A 16,295-nucleotide genomic window follows, 5' to 3' on the forward strand; every position below is an offset into this window, starting at 1 on the left:
ACATTTTAGCTTATCGATTAAATTTGGTTTAATAAAATTCATGATTTTATTTAAATTTATAATTTACCATTAAATTATTCTTAGATCTGATATTTAAGCATATAACAATTTTATTTAAGCATAAAATAAAATAATTAATAAGCATATAAAAATTTTATAATCATCAAGAACATATATCTGATGCAATTAAAAATATATTTTCAACATTTTAATGTATTATATTGATGAAATATGAAAATAGATCTGACATTTTTGGCTTAGCTGGCTGAAACCGGGAGCTTAGAACTAGAAGCTCCAAACAGTCACGCGCCAAACGCGCCCTCGCAGCTCCGTTGAGTTACGTCACCCACTTTCCCCTTTTCATTTAGTTCCCATAAGGTCATTTTATTTCCATTTCCATAATTCCATTTGGTGGTGCACGTGCCGCTACATTTCCATATCACAGGGACACTTCCGTCATTTCCTCCACTCGCCTTCCTGCCCTCACATGTCAGCTCTCATTCCCCACCTTATACTGAAAGCACCACCCACCACTTGATTGCTGCCACGTGGACTTCCGTCTCTTTCATTGGCTCTACTAGTCCACGTCATCAAACGGGTTTTATATAGAAATCACCACGTGGTTCCCCTCCCAGGTCGAAAAGTCCGCCGCATTAACCAATTCCGGCGGCGCTTTAGAAGATAACTCATCAACCTTTTTTCCACCGTAAAAGTTTCCATCTTCTATCGAATCGTATTCTTCAATCGAATCCTCCACCGTCGGATTTGTTTCCAGTAGTCGCTTCTCTCTTCTCAAAATCCGTATCTCCACCGGAGCTTCGTTTTCCCCCGCCGACGCCGCCGACGCCGGATTGAATCAGGACCGGTTGATGGCGTCGTTGGCGCTTACTTCCTCGTTTCTCCCTTCTCTCCAATTGCGCCGTCGGAAACCCGAGGTAAATGCTCAAATCCGCTTCTCCTCTCTCCGTTCAAGTCTTCCTAAAACCGCCATTTTCGGGAGCGGCGTCAGAACTAGCTTCCGCATTCCGTCTTCTCTATCCAGTGAAGCTAAATCGATTAAACCAGCTCTAGATTTCAGAAGCTCTCGTGGAAATCTTGGTGCCTTTACTGTCCGAGCGGCTTCCTCTTCTCCTTCTACTGTAGCTCCGGCTTCTCAGCCATGGCAAGGTGCGGCGATTAAGCCACTTATTGCTTCCATTGCTACGGGTATCGTTCTGTGGTTTGTTCCGGTGCCGTCTGGTGTTTCTCGAAACGCGTGGCAATTGCTTGCGATTTTCCTTGCTACGATTGTTGGGATTATTACTCAGCCTTTGCCCCTTGGTGCTGTTGCTTTGCTTGGACTTGGCGCCTCTGTTCTAACTAAAACCCTAACCTTCTCTGCTGCCTTCTCTGCGTTTGGTGATCCGATCCCATGGCTCATCGCTCTTGCCTTCTTCTTTGCTCGAGGGTTCATTAAGACCGGACTTGGTAATCGAATTGCTTATCAATTTGTTTCTCTATTCGGTAGTTCGACGTTAGGGTTAGGGTATAGTTTAGTGTTCAGTGAGGCTCTGTTGGCGCCGGCAATTCCTTCAGTGTCTGCCAGAGCAGGAGGAATATTCCTTCCATTGGTGAAATCGCTCTGTGTTGCTTGCGGTAGCAATGCTGGTGATGGCACAGAAAAACGGTTGGGATCGTGGTTGATGCTCACTTGCTTTCAAACTTCGGTGATTTCATCATCCATGTTCTTGACAGCTATGGCTGCTAATCCTCTGAGTGCCACTCTGACGTATAACACGATCAAGCAGACCATTGGATGGACCGACTGGGCTAAAGCAGCGATTGTTCCAGGATTAATCTCCTTGATTGTGGTGCCATTGCTTCTGTATGTAATCTATCCGCCCACCGTGAAGAGCAGTCCAGACGCACCCAAGCTTGCCAGAGAGAAGTTAGAAAAGATGGGACCAATGTCCAACAACGAGATTATAATGGCTGGAACTCTGCTTCTCACGGTATTAAACATTAAAGACCCACTTTTTCTCCTCCTTTCAGTTCGAAACTCCTGCTTTTTAACTTTTGAGTTGATTGAATTCTAGGAACTTCATGTTCTACTCCTATATCCTAATCAGCTACTCAACTCTGTAACTACTAGAAACCTGTGACGAATTGGTGTGTTCCCATCTGTTTTTGCGTATGCTTAATGATAATCATTGAACCCTGAAAACCAATTATCTCAAATTTTAAAAGACTACTGATGTGTTACTTGTGCTTCTCTTATAGTGCTGAGGCTTTTAGTAAGATACGTCATTGTTTAGTGTACAGAATGTATTACTTTGTGCAGCTCTTAATGTTGGTTGCCTGTCTTATTCCTTGGAGCAGGTGGGTCTTTGGGTTTTTGGAGGGATTCTTAATGTGGACGCTGTTACTGCTGCCATTTTGGGATTGTCCGTCCTTCTTGTGACTGGGGTGGTGACATGGAAAGAGTGCTTGGCAGAAGCTGTTGCCTGGGACACTCTAACATGGTTTGCTGCACTCATTGCAATGGCAGGGTATCTCAACAAATATGGTCTCATCTCCTGGTTCAGCCAAACTGTAGTGAAGGTTTGCCTTAGATTCCCTTTATTCACATGCCCTTGAGCTTGCTCGGGCAATTTTTCATCTTATAATATGAGTAATGCATGATTAGGAGCACGTTTGGCATGACACAGAATAGGAAAAATGCTTCACATGAATTAAAAGCACCTCTTGGATCCATCTAAACAATCTAAACAACGACCCATTTCATCTAAGTGATCTTTTTCTGTGAGATCCCACATCGGTTGGAGAGGGGAACGAAACATTACTTATAAGGGTGTGGAAACCTCTTCCTAGTAAATGCATTTTAAAATTTTGAGAGGAAGCTCGAAAGAGAAAGTCCAAGAAGATAATATCTGCTAGCGGTGGTTTGAAATGTTACATTTTCCTTAATATCTCTATTTGTAGTTTAATATTCCTCAGTACGGATTTGCATGAGAAAATAAGATAGTAGGAAAATGTTTGATAGGGGAACTAGGGAGGTTCTTTTTCTTTTTCTCAACTAAACTGCGAGACTCAATTGGTAGTATCTGCCTTGGAAACTACTCTACTAAGGAAATGGTTAGGTTTCAAATCCCCTATAGGTACAAAAGAAAAACATATGGAAGCAGCATATTAGGAGGCTAGATTTTGAGGTCACCAATACACCTTGAGATAAAATTACAGATAAGTTAAGGGAGTTAGATCACATACCTAGCTTGCTATTTGAAGTTAGTTAGTAGATAGCTCTTGAAGAATTGTTTCTACCTGAGCCTGTAGGGTGGGAGTACTATTTATTGGCTTAATTTTCAAAAACCCCAAATGGGGGAACTGCTTAAGTAATATAGATGCTGCATATAGCTCCATGAGGTCATGGATTCGAACATTATCAACTAAATATCCACGGCTGAACCCCAATAGACATCTGCTCGACGGCAACTTCAAGATTTGCTTTATTCATCAATAATGCATAAAACTGGCCAGATATTGCATATGAGGCTCGGATTCTAATCTTAGCACATAGTTATATTTATGTTACTTAAATCTTACGCATTCAGAATGATGTTTGCATAAATATTAGTGCAGTGCACTACGTTGGATGAATATCTCTTCTTACAAGTTTTTGCTCTTTCCACAGTTTGTTGGTGGACTTGGGCTTTCATGGCAGCTTTCATTCGGCATTTTAGTTCTTCTCTATTTCTACTCCCACTACTTCTTTGCGAGTGGAGCTGCTCATATAGGCGCTATGTTTACAGCCTTCTTATCCGTTGCTAGTGCTTTGGGGACTCCCCCCTACTTCGGAGCCATTGTACTTTCCTTCTTATCCAACCTGATGGGTGGCTTAACCCACTACGGCATTGGGTCAGCCCCTGTCTTCTATGGTGCCAACTATGTTCCTCTTGCTCAATGGTGGGGCTACGGGTTCCTCGTATCTGTTGTCAACATCATTATCTGGCTCGGCGCTGGGGGAATTTGGTGGAAGGCCATTGGTCTATGGTGAGTAACTGATCTAGAAGAAGATTAGACCGACCACCCTGAATTTGTTAGTGTCTCAAATGTGCAATTTTCTTCCTAGGCCTTTGAGACAGTTTGTAGGTCCTCTTATTTGTTGCTATTATCGATGAGATCCTAATCTGAAAACTGCAAAAGACGTTCAAGATTTGATTCATTGCCTGCACTTTATTACATATATAAGGCTTCATCGTCATATAAGCTTTTGTACATTACTAGTCTGCAACCTTCTCTCCCAGCCTTTGCTTTGAATGATGAGATAACTGAGATAAACAGGGAAAGATGGATGAGAGTGGTAGCATCAGTCAAAAGTCTTTACGTTGCTTTTATGGGGATGGACTCCATCACTTTTATGAAATGGAAGCACAGAAATAGGACGTGGACCATAACACACCCCTCCAATTGGAATCACATAAAGAAGATGACTTTGGACGAAGCTTTGACTTTTGGTAGTGGAATCTATATTATTAATAATGTTATTCAATCTGTGTATATCAATGCACATCGAGGAAACAAAGTATTTTTTTTATAAGGGTGTGGAAACCTCTTCTAAGCATTGTAATAGCTCAAGCTCCTCGTTAACAGAGATTTTCTTTGGACTTTTTCGAGCATATTGTCTGAAGGTCAAAGGCATCGAAAGTGCAAGATAAGATGAGACAACTAGGTTGAAAGTAAAGAAGTCCTGTCTGACAGACTGGCTGTCAACGAGGAGTCAAGTAGCGACGCCTACTTCTGAAAGATTATATGATTTGAATAGAGATTTCCTTCCAAAGCTATTTCTTCACGTGATTGAGTTCTATTGCATTAATGAATCCGGCTTCCAAGACTAGTTCTTTAGGTGATTGAGTTCCATTGCATCAATAAATCCGACTAGAAAGACCTACACTTATTTCCAAACTTTTCCTCAAAATTTTGAAACATATTTGCTACGAAGAGATTAAAGAATGTTTTGTTCTTCTACGTGAAATCTCACAAAAAGTGCCGGGCTTGGAACTCTTTTATTTTTTAAAAATAAATAAATAAACTTTAAGAAAATTTAAAAGAATAATATTAATAAAAACAATAAAGGAAATAATATCTCTTCATCAATTAAAATTAATTTTCATATTCTTATTGAATTTCGAGTATTTGTATATATCTCAATTATTCCTAATTAAATTGCGATAGTTTTGTCATAAATTTCCAACTGAAAACAGGCTTTGCTCAAATTGCTTAATATAAAGCATCATATAATAAAGTGATGTGATTGGGGTGTGAGAATATAAAGAAATTTAGAATAATTATTATTCAATTACTCAAATATTTAATTTATCAATATTAAATTAATGCTAACATGTTACAATTTCCCCCAATTATTCAGACTTTTTAGAAATTATTTAGTTTGTTTCAACCATGTTTATGAACCTATTAACTTAATTTCAATGAAAATTAATTAATCTTTTAAAGAGTTCAATAAATACAATGATGCCTGAAGATTCCCACACAATTAGATTACCTAAAGAGTTGAAAACACCCTCCTAAAACTTCCCTTTGAAGGGAATACTAACTTCAAAACTCTTTTTGTCAAGACTCCGGTGAGCATTCGGAGGTTCGCTCGTGACCCTTCAACGACTCTTTAACCTACGAGATCCGCTCTCAACAGAGCTGAAAATAGAAGAGGGAGCAGAGAGAGATTTCTACCCGTGAGCTAAACATGTTCGAAGATAGGGATTACATTTCCTATCCTCGACACCGCTTCAATCCCCACAAAAATACAGGAAATAGGAGACAAGGACTGGGACAGAGAAGACTTCTCGATCTTCGCCCCACTTCACGAACATCTCGCTTTCAATTTCTCAAGATGGTAGGAAGCTATAGTTCATATATTGATAACTATAATTGAGTAAGTCTTTACACCTCCTCTCGAGAAATAACCGATAAATATGAAAACAATTTCACGTGATTTCAATAATTTATACAAAATCCAAGTTGAGAAATGGGATGTTTAGGACTATATGTCAAATAAGTTAGGTCGAGTGTTAGTGACACTTTCCATGTATATTTCCATTATGATAATTACATTTCTCATATAATAAATAATATACACCAAACTTTTTTTTCTTTTTCTAATAATTTGTAATTGAAATTCAAAAAAAAATAAAAAATAATAATAATTAAATTCCAAAATATTATAAAAAGAAAATTACCTTTAATTACTTTATATATTTAATCAAACTAAAGTAGTGCCTTCAAACTAGACCTAAATTTAATTAAAATATAATTATTACATATTCAAATCATATTTAAATTTAAGCTAATCTTAATCACACATAAAAAAATATGGATACGATTATTGAAATTAATTAAATGAAATTGTGATGCAAATGAGCTAATAATTAAATATCCACATCAAATCCAAGATTTCACCACAATAATTTATTATTAATAAAAGCGAAAGAGTCCGAGAAAATCCAGTCTAATAAACATTTAAAATAATTTATTATTAAATTTTTACGATCTAAATCTTTTTATAAATTATATATGTCTTAATCAATTAAGTTTTACTCGATCAAATAAAGGTCTAGTTTTTGTTTTTGATGGTTCTGTTTTCATTGTAGTGAACCTAAGTGTTGGGTGCGCATTAAACACCAAAATTAGTGGCCACTCTGAACCACCATGCACTCTCTTTCTCTATTATATTTTGTAGTTTTTAGACTAACTTTAGCAATTTTTTTTTAATATAAGTTCTTAAACTTTGCATTATTATATATATTTTTTTAAAATGTCACTCAAATAAATATAATACAATTATTACCTACTATTACATATTATTCTTCCAAGCTTGAATATTTAGGCATTTAATTCTTTTATATAATTTAATGCCTTTTATTTTTATTATTCGAATATTGGTGTTCGAGAAACATCGCGTAAAAATTGAATTTTAGAATACTTCTGGTTGGTTCGAATATTTATCTTTAATTATAATTATTTTTTGAATTACAAAAAAAATTACAAATTGTTCAAAATATTCCCGAATTGATGGGGCTATTATAGTCTTTTCACTACAGACTTGGCGGTTATCCACCATTGAATCTTATTCCGTCACTTTTTGTAACAGCAATAAATTCCCGACACGTGTCTTTGTCCCAAGCCATTCAAAATATAAAATTTCATTAATTTTTTTACTTTTTTTTTTACTATTATTTTATTGTTAAAAACACAATTTTTTTTAACTTTCCGTAAACGTAATTAAGCTCTAACAACAAACTGATTTGTTTAAATTGTGTTCATTTTTACTGTATTTATTGCTCCATATTTGTTTAATTAAATTTTGAAATGTTTTTAAACTGAATTTTATTTAGACGTATCTCGATGAACCTTTCAAATAGATGTAGAAGCGTGGAGATCATGTTATTGAAAACTAAGATGATGAGTCAAGATGAACGGTTGCATTTAGAACACCTTAACCTACAACTTGGTCTAAAGTAGAGACACATATCGACAATGTGAAAGATCGAGTGAAACTTAGTTTCAACATTAATGATATTTCGCGAAGCCACAAAAAATCTAGAAAAGAACATCGAAGCAAGAATTTGTCTTTAAATTGGCGACCATTATGTCTAATGTACCATATGTTTATTTATTAAAAAAAATTAATTTTATATAATATTAATTAATTTATTTTTAAATAAGAAATTAGGGTTTTTAAAAAAATTTACAGTCTATTTTTAAGAATAATTATACAAAACAAACTAAAATTAAATTAAATAAGTGTATATATATAATTATATCATAATATATATATTAAAATTAACTATAAATTCTTAACGTAGAGGAATCTGACCCTATAAATTTTATATTTATTTAAAATTAATTGATATTCAAACGTTAATAGTAGCAATTAGGTTAGGTTGATGGGGGGGGGGGGGNGGGGGGGGGGGGGGGGGGGTAAGAGAGTCTTTTAAACATCAATATTTTAAATATTTTCAAAGCATTCTTAAATTAGCTTATAATTGTTAATAAATGCAAGGAAATTATAGTAAATTACCGGCAGTGAAATTCGGTATCGAACACTGGCCGCTTTTCCTTAGCGGGAAGGACTTGAGGCCTCTTCCCTTTGCCGCTTGCCTTTTGCCCGCCAACGCCAACGAATGCCTCACTTCCATTTGATTCTCTTCATCAACTGACCAATAAACTCGTCCTCTTCGTCTCCGACCCTCACGGGCTCCTAAGCAAACCAATTTTTCAATACCTCAATTGGCAACTGGCTTCAGACAAAGACACCCTCTTCCCTCTTTCTTCCGTGCTTCGAATTTGAATTGGGGTTTCTTCCACGCCGTCGGAGTTGAGGTACCCAACTTGAAATGTCTTGGTGGCAATGTTTCAACCATGAGTCTCTTAGGAGGTTTCTCTGTTTAGACTTTGGGTTGAGTTTTTTTTTTTTTTTTTTTTTTTTTTTTTTTTTTTTTTTTTTTTTTTTTTTTTTTTTCTTNTTTGGTCTAAAGGATTGTGGACCATGAGGGGCCTCCAGTTAGGAAGTTTTGCCCAAAGGTTAGGCTGTTTTTGGTGGAGAAGTTAATTTAGACTCTGTCTCTGGGTTAGTTTTCCATAGTTCTTCTTTATATATGTTGTCTTTGTTCCAACAAAGTTTTCACTTATAGCTCATACCCACTTCAATATTCTGTGTTGGGTTTTGAAACAATTGGAGTATCGACGTTTTTGTTCATTCTGCAGGCTCTGGGTATCGATTTCGAACAGTTCAGGGGATGGCCTTCTCGATCATGTCTGACGAAGATGATCCTTATCCCTCTTGGGAAAAAACGAGAATGCCTATTCGTATTTTCTTCAAGGATGCCAGGTAAAGAAGCTGCTCAATATTTATCAAACTTTTTTGTTGTCTTTGTTTCGCTATGCTTTCTAGACACAGATTCAATGGGGGACTGTCTTTTAGCTTTATGGATTATGATCCATTATGTTTGTAATAGGAAACATTCTTTCATGCGTGGTAATTCCTTTCTTGTTCTGTTTTTTCTGAACAGACATGTCTTTAAGTTGGATGAACTTGGTCGGGAAATATCACAGATTGCTTTGCCTGCCGCACTGGCTTTGGCAGCTGACCCTGTAGCTTCTCTGGTTGACACAGCATTCATTGGCCAGATAGGTAACTCTGCTTTTCTTTTCAAGATTTCCCAAACCCCTTGTAGGAGTTGATGGTTGTTAGGAATCACGGATCTCCACAATGGTATAATATTGTCCATTTTGAGCATAACCTCTCGTAGCTTTACTTTGGGCTTCTCCCAAAGGACTCGTACCAATGGACATATATTCCTTACTTATAAACCCATGATCAATCCCTAAATTAGTCAAAATAGGACTCCCTCCCAACAATTCTCAACAAGGGTTGTGTTCATATAGCTATATCATGGATGCAGGTCCTGTGGAGCTTGCTGCCGTTGGAGTTGCTATTGCTTTATTCAATCAAGTTTCAAGAATTGCAATTTTCCCCCTTGTTAGTGTCACCACATCTTTTGTTGCTGAGGAAGATGCTATTGGAAGTGCTTGTAATGAAGCAAAGGATAATAACGATAAGGAGACAGGTTTATTCACAAATGATGAATCAAAATTGATGATCCCACACAATGGTATGCATTCCTTCATCCACTACTCAACGTTCTTCTGATTCATCATCTGATTCCATTTGTTATCCTTGACAGGGAAAACTGAAGAGAATGGAAGAAGATATATCCCATCGGCCTCTTCGGCTTTGGTTATCGGCGGTGTTCTTGGTCTCATACAAGCCATTTTCTTGATATCTGGAGCAAAACCTCTACTGAACTTCATGGGAGTCAAGTCAGTAAGTATTACCTATTGAAACTAATGCCTCAATCCTTTCTTGTACGTAATTGTTGCTGCATAACATGAACGTAGGATTCACCGATGATGACTTCTGCACAACAATACTTGACACTGCGGTCACTCGGCGCCCCTGCAGTTCTTCTCTCCTTGGCCATGCAAGGCGTCTTTCGCGGTTTTAAGGACACAAAAACTCCTTTATTTGCAACTGGTATAATTAAAACCACCTTTTCTTTTTGGAACCTCTGAATTATCCATGTTCATATTTCCCCCCTTGTTCTTCATCAGTGGCAGGAGATGCAACAAACATCATTCTAGACCCAATATTCATATTCATTTTCCGTTTAGGCGTCAGTGGTGCAGCCATTGCACACGTTATATCGCAGTAAGTTTTATGTTATACGTCGATTCCACGACTTCTTGAGCATTTTCTGGCTATTGTTTTTACATTTACTTCTTATTTTGTAGGTACCTAATAGCACTGATACTCTTTTGGAGACTAATAGGACAAGTTGATCTCTTACCTCCCAGTATCAAACATTTGCAATTTAGTCGGTTTCTGAAAAATGGTAAGAGATTTGTGTAAAGCATGCTGCAAAATCTGAAGATTTGATTAACCATGTTCATGCTTCTGTAGGCTTTCTATTATTAATGAGAGTCATTGCTGTGACGTTCTGCGTGACGCTTGCTGCGTCACTGGCTGCACGCCAAGGATCCACATCAATGGCTGCATTTCAGGTCTGCTTGCAGGTCTGGTTGGCAATGTCTCTACTTGCCGATGGCTTAGCTGTTGCTGGGCAGGTATGTAAAAGATTTCTTTCAATCATTTGCATATGTATTCAGAACTACAAGCCTTTCATGTTAAGTGTTCTTATTGTTCTTCAGACAATACTAGCAAGCGCATTTGCCCAAAACGACCATGATAAGGCAATGACTGCAGCATCACGAGTATTACAGGTTCCTATCGTTTTTTGAGAGATCTAATTACTTTTAGTAAAGGGAGTTTCTCTAATATATAGTAAACTATACTGCAGCTGGGATTGTTGCTGGGATTGGGGCTTGGAGTCTTCGTTGGAGCCGGGATGACATTCGGGGCAAAGTTATTTACAAGCGACGTCGATGTCCTCCACCTGATCGGCATAGGAACTCCAGTATGTCACCTTGTAACTCTGCCAACGCAAACTATAGGAATAAATCACTCATTTCAATATCAAACGGAAGCCAAAACTGAATTTTGTTTTAATCTGTACAGTTTATTGCTGCTATGCAACCAATCAATGCCTTGGCATTTGTTTTTGATGGCATCAACTTTGGAGCTTCTGATTTTGCGTACTCAGCTTACTCCATGGTGAGTTCATAGTCCCCCTGTTCGCATACTCGCCAATTTCCGAGAAAAAGCCACCGTAGAGCAATTATACAAAAAACACAACTATGGTGGCTGGTTATTGTCCTAAAATCTAATCATGGTCTGGATCTTACAAATGTTGAGGATTGGTGGGAGATGAGTCCATATCGGCTAATTAAAGGGTTGATCATGGGTTTATAAGTAAGGAATACTATCTTCATTAGTATGAGGCCTTTTGAGGAAATCAAAAGTAAAGCCTTGAGAGCTTATGCTCAAAGTGGACAATATCATACAATTGTGGAGGTTCGTGATTTCTGACATGGTATCAGGGTCATGCCCTTAACTTAGTCATGTCAATAGAATCCTTAAATGTCGAACAAAGAAGTTGTGAGCTTGAAAGTGTAGTCAAAAGTAACTCAAGTGTCGAACAAATGGTGTACTTTTTTTGAAGGCTCTAGAATAAGAGTCGAGTCTCGATTAAGGGGAAACTGTTCGAGGGCTCCATAGTCCTTAGGGTAGGCTTTATTGTGTACTTTTTCTGAGGGTAGGATTGTTGGGAGAGGAGTCTCACATCGGCTAATTAAGGGGGTTGATCATGAGTTTATAAGTAAGGAACACTATCTTCGTTGGTATGAGGTCTTTTGGGTAAATCAAAAGCAAACCCACGAGAGCTTATGCTCAAAGTGAACAATATCATACTATTATGGAGGTCCGTGGTTCCTAACAACAATGATACGTATAGTAACTCGAGCCTAAAATGAACAAGATTGTAGCCTAAAATGAATTCTAGATGAGCTTTAATCATCTAACCATCCAAACTTACATTCCTTCTCTCCAGGTTCTGGTGGCTATTATCAGCATCTTCTGTTTGTTCATTCTCTCCTCAACTCAAGGATTCATCGGTATCTGGGTCGCCTTAACCATCTACATGAGCTTACGAACACTAGCCGGATTCTGGAGGTACTTCCATCTACACATTAAAACTTTCCCTTCTCTATCTATCCGAGCTCGTGTCGTCCAACACTCATTAATGAACGATCACAAATCAGCTACTATATTACGGTGTTCATTACAAAAATCTAATGTTTTTGAACTGCACTGGCCTTCGCTTACAGGGTCGGCACGGGAACAGGACCTTGGTATTTCCTCCAAAGCTAGATTCCAGGTCGTTTGTAGGACATGGATAAGCTGTTGGATGATGTTTTTTTCTTCCATTTATGTCCATACCTTCATATATAGGCTGGATTGCATCAGGACATTCAGCTTAAAACCTTAAAAAGTTGGAAGCTTAGAGACCATGTACAGAAAAGAGAAGAGAAGGCAGCATGTTCTTGAACAAGAAGACAAGAAACATAGAAGATTTGTACGAGTGTACGAGTGTTTGTAGCTGTAAATCACAGTGTTCAGTTCAGTGTTACAAGATTTTATGCAGGTTGTTTGTTATATGCAATCCTTCTCCTTGAAACTATTTGTTTAAAAATGTATTTTTTTTTATTATTGGTAAAAAATATATAATATATTTTTTTTTATCTAAAGAGTTTATTTTGTGTGAGATTACAAAAATGGAACAAAATAGACCCATGTGAAAATCTGTTCTAATAGACGTATTTTAAAATTGTGAGGTTAAGGGCCAAAACGGATAATATCTATTAGTAGTCGACTTGAGAGGCTACAGTGATATCAGAGCTAAACACCGGGCGGCGTGCCAGCGAGGATGCTGGTCCCGAACACCGGGGGTGGATTGTGACGCTGATGGTACGTTATATTGTTCTAGCTTGAGCTATTTCAATTTTTGTAGTGATTAAATATATGAAAAGAAAAAAAAAATTATCGTGATTTAATTTTAATTATTATACTTTTAATAAATCTTAAAACTGTCTTTGCAATGTCTCAAACGACATGGCATTCTTTCAAAATATGCCAAAATAGAATATCTTGGGATTGCACCTGATTTTGCTACAATACCTCTTGTTCTAGAGGCTTGGGGAAGGCTCAACCCATTTGACAAGGGGGTACGAATTCATTCTGGTACTCGGGATTCATATTTGATCAAAGATGTTTGGGTTCGGACTGCATTGGTCGGCTTTTATAGAAAATGTGGGTTTGTTGAAGAGGCCTGTAAAGTGTTCGATGAAATGCCTGAAAGAGATATGGTGTCGTGAAATGCTCTGCTTTCTGGATATATGGTATGTTCGTACTATAAAGAGGCAGTGTTCTTGTTTATGGAGTGCGATGGGGAGGATTCTGACCCAATTCTCGTACTATAGTGGCTCTGCTTTTTGGCTTGTGCTGAGATTAGGATTAGACATTCATGGCTATATGGAGTCCCAGATATCTCACAAGAGCTCCTTGTAGCGTGGAAGAGCTGTTCTTGCTGCATTCTTCGTGGAAATCTAACTACACTACAAGAAATGATAAATACATAACTTCCGAAAAACACTATCGTAAACTACATCATGACAGCCGGGTTGGTATTGCCTGGATCCACCACCAACACGATCTTGATTCTTCCGCCGACCAAACGGTATGTATATCTTGTACTACCTTCTCATTATCCTTCCTTATTTTTATGGGTTGCCATTCTACTTGCTGGTGTACTAATTATGATTAGATAAATGACATCCATGTGAAATAGGAAGTGATCTTTTTTTTTCCCCCCCTTAAACCCAATGATATCAACATCCAAATCCAAAACTTAATGATAAACGTATTTAATCGGTCTGCATAAGCCTTCTAAAAAATCCGTTGGTTTCCATTTAATGAAAAGCAACTTGGTCGGTTCAGTGTCAGTTTGGGTCACAAACTGACCTCGACCAACCAACCGATGATCCACACCATGCACAAGTACAGTAGATATGATAAGTGTAACAACTCAAATTCATTACTAGTCGATTTTGTCGTAAGCCTCACGGTTTCTAAGACGCGTTTACTAGGGAGAGGTTTCCGCACCTTTATAAGGAATGTTTCGTTCCTCTCTCCAACCGATGTGAAATCTTACAATCCACCCCCTTGAGGGCCCAGTGTCCTCACTAGCACACCATCCGGTGTAGGACTCTGATACCATTAGTAACAGCCCAAACCCACCGCTAGTAGATATTGTTCACTTTGGCCTGTTACGTATCGCCGTCAGCCTCACGGTTTTTAAAACACGTTTACTAGGGAGAGGTTTCCACACGTTTATAAGGAATGTTTCGTTCCCTTTTTCAACCAATGTGGGATTTCACAATAAAGTCGGACCTATTCATCAAAAATGCCTCGTGGGTTGATAGCAACATGTTCAATAAGATCGATACAAATATTGGACGTAAGAATTCTTATTAGTTGGTGGAAACAATATGAATAAGAATGAAACCATAGGAAAAGAAAAGAGAACAAAACAATGTACTAGCTCCTAGTCTGCCAATCTTCTAAAACCTCTACTCATCTGAAGGCCATATCACAGTCTCCATTAGTCGCTCTCGCATCAACTCTAAGTTCTCATCAGATATCTCTTTGTATATTTCAGCATGATCACATTTCTACGCAATATCAGAAAATCACTGTCAATATGTGTTCTTAAAGTGGTTCCAACCAAAGAAATTGTAATCTTCTTACCTTAACCCATTTGTTATAGAGATGAAGCCTTGTTACCATCACTCTCTCAGCCAAATCCTGCTTCTCCTGTTAATCATATTCATCTCTTTTTAGACATAAAAGATTCGAACCTTTGAACTTTTGATCTGAGCCGAGGAGGTCGTAATAGTACCTTTACGAGGGTGCGGATGAAACGCTTCCCATCCCCAGGCTTGTGATTTACAACAAAACTGTTGAGGTAGAAACAGAGAAATTGTGGATTATATTGATTTCGAGAAAGTTAAGGAAAGTGAGGTGAAAGGGTTCAGTAGTTACTCATAAAACCATCTGTATTGGGTAGGATTCATCTCATAAAGCTGATTCAGAACTGTCTTCACAGCTTTGAATGTGAAATAATTCTGTATTTGCTGCACGTGGAAATCAAAAAATCAACAAATTTTCCATCCAAGAAGAGTCGTATCATATTCTGTTCATACCATTTTCACATCATCAAAACTATCCTCATACTGCCCTGCAAATTCATTAGAAATAACAAGCCTGCGTTTCCTCCGTAGATTCCTCCGGTGGCCACCAACGGCGGAGAGCCGCCACTGGCCGCCGGAATTCACGAACGAGCTCACCGATGATGATACGGCCAAATGATTCTTAAGCTTAGATTTGGTGGGCAGAACCAAATGTCCACCAGTTGTGAGACTCATATTGGTAACCGGCGATGAGTCCACCACCGGTGTTGTACCCACAAGGAAGAAAGCTCCCACCATTGTGGAGAAGAAACGTTGAGAGAAGGAAGGGAGATTGTGGGAGGCGTAATGAAGCAATTGATGGAATATAAAGGAGAAGAAATGGGCGGCAAAGAGTTTTGGCGAAGGGGGGATTGGGTCAAAGATTCACCAACCGTGACAAACTGGAACTTCCACAATTCAATTTGGTTTCAGATTCTTGGCGGCACGTGTGTCCGTGATTTTTGCTGTTGTGTTTTTCTTGCTTCTTCTTCTTCTTCTTATTTTTTTCGTGCCAACTGCCAACACAAACCACACGTTTTTTTTGAGGTCCTAGATTATCCATGCAATAATCTTATTTTTTTCGTATTGAAATTATATTTCTACTGGTTTTTTTTTCATTATTACATTCTTTTTTTTAAACTCCAATAATATTTTTTAAAAATCTTTATCCAGCTAAGGAAATTGTGGTTTTTATTCTTTTAATTTTTAGAAAATAATTTTAAAATTTAGAAGATCTAGAGCATTCTTTAACCGACGGGTAGCGTGGAATCTGGCGGATTCTTAGCCACGTTGGACAATTTTGAATGTTCTTTTTTAGTCTTGACACGTTTCATAGAGCTATTCTTTAATGATCCACGCGCATATTCGCGCGTGAAATACATTCAATTACTTTTTCTTTTTTTTTTCATCGTCTCGTTCACAGTCTCATATACAGGTAAACAAGTTTGGAGCTTGAAAAGTGATGTTCACGCGGGCGTAAAATGCGTGAACTGTAGAGA

At 37.9% G+C, this 16,295-nt stretch overlaps 3 protein-coding genes across 3 annotated transcripts; 2 read left to right on the forward strand and 1 right to left on the reverse strand.

Annotated features, from left to right (window-relative positions):
- The first annotated feature begins 869 nt into the window (after positions 1-869).
- Positions 870-4,256, forward strand: LOC111490721 (dicarboxylate transporter 1, chloroplastic-like). The gene is made up of 3 exons (XM_023139288.1): positions 870-1,991; positions 2,359-2,580; positions 3,671-4,256. The coding sequence occupies exons 1-3, from the start codon at positions 870-872 to the stop codon at positions 4,031-4,033; spliced, it is 1,707 nt and encodes a 568-aa protein (XP_022995056.1). The 3' UTR covers positions 4,034-4,256.
- Positions 4,257-8,001: 3,745 nt separating this feature from the next.
- Positions 8,002-12,666, forward strand: LOC111490726 (protein DETOXIFICATION 42-like). Its single transcript, XM_023139300.1, has 15 exons — positions 8,002-8,373; positions 8,529-8,620; positions 8,758-8,881; positions 9,063-9,184; positions 9,456-9,665; positions 9,738-9,877; positions 9,952-10,087; positions 10,165-10,261; positions 10,345-10,445; positions 10,514-10,677; positions 10,762-10,833; positions 10,911-11,027; positions 11,129-11,224; positions 12,060-12,181; positions 12,337-12,666. The coding sequence occupies exons 3-15, from the start codon at positions 8,790-8,792 to the stop codon at positions 12,377-12,379; spliced, it is 1,512 nt and encodes a 503-aa protein (XP_022995068.1). The 5' UTR covers positions 8,002-8,373; positions 8,529-8,620; positions 8,758-8,789; the 3' UTR covers positions 12,380-12,666.
- A 1,813-nt stretch (positions 12,667-14,479) lies between these two features.
- On the reverse strand, positions 14,480-15,840 carry LOC111490774 (chaperonin-like RbcX protein 2, chloroplastic). The gene is made up of 5 exons (XM_023139377.1): positions 15,271-15,840; positions 15,110-15,201; positions 14,967-15,024; positions 14,816-14,881; positions 14,480-14,739 (listed from the first exon to the last, which is right to left on the reverse strand). The coding sequence occupies exons 1-5, from the start codon at positions 15,553-15,555 to the stop codon at positions 14,638-14,640; spliced, it is 603 nt and encodes a 200-aa protein (XP_022995145.1). The 5' UTR covers positions 15,556-15,840; the 3' UTR covers positions 14,480-14,637.
- Between the last annotated feature and the right edge of the window lie 455 nt (positions 15,841-16,295).

Source organism: Cucurbita maxima, unplaced genomic scaffold (genome assembly GCF_002738345.1).
Source record: "Cucurbita maxima cultivar Rimu unplaced genomic scaffold, Cmax_1.0 Cma_Scf00016, whole genome shotgun sequence".
Taxonomy (NCBI): Eukaryota; Viridiplantae; Streptophyta; class Magnoliopsida; order Cucurbitales; family Cucurbitaceae; genus Cucurbita; species Cucurbita maxima.

Bases quoted from the DNA above. Each gene is read 5' to 3' on its own strand.
- LOC111490721 (XM_023139288.1), top strand. From the start codon at position 870: ATGGCGTCGTTGGCGCTTACTTCCTCGTTTCTCCCTTCTCTCCAATTG. The intron at 1,992-2,358 runs GTATTAAACATT...TCCTTGGAGCAG, and splicing joins CTGGAACTCTGCTTCTCACG to GTGGGTCTTTGGGTTTTTGG. The intron at 2,581-3,670 runs GTTTGCCTTAGA...CTCTTTCCACAG, and splicing joins TCAGCCAAACTGTAGTGAAG to TTTGTTGGTGGACTTGGGCT.
- LOC111490726 (XM_023139300.1), top strand. From the start codon at position 8,790: ATGGCCTTCTCGATCATGTCTGACGAAGATGATCCTTATCCCTCTTGG. The intron at 8,882-9,062 runs GTAAAGAAGCTG...TTTTCTGAACAG, and splicing joins ATTTTCTTCAAGGATGCCAG to ACATGTCTTTAAGTTGGATG. The intron at 10,262-10,344 runs GTAAGTTTTATG...CTTATTTTGTAG, and splicing joins ATTGCACACGTTATATCGCA to GTACCTAATAGCACTGATAC.
- LOC111490774 (XM_023139377.1), bottom strand. From the start codon at position 15,555: ATGGTGGGAGCTTTCTTCCTTGTGGGTACAACACCGGTGGTGGACTCA. The intron at 15,025-15,109 runs GTAACTACTGAA...CTACCTCAACAG, and splicing joins CAATACAGATGGTTTTATGA to TTTTGTTGTAAATCACAAGC. The intron at 14,882-14,966 runs GTACTATTACGA...TATGATTAACAG, and splicing joins TCATCCGCACCCTCGTAAAG to GAGAAGCAGGATTTGGCTGA.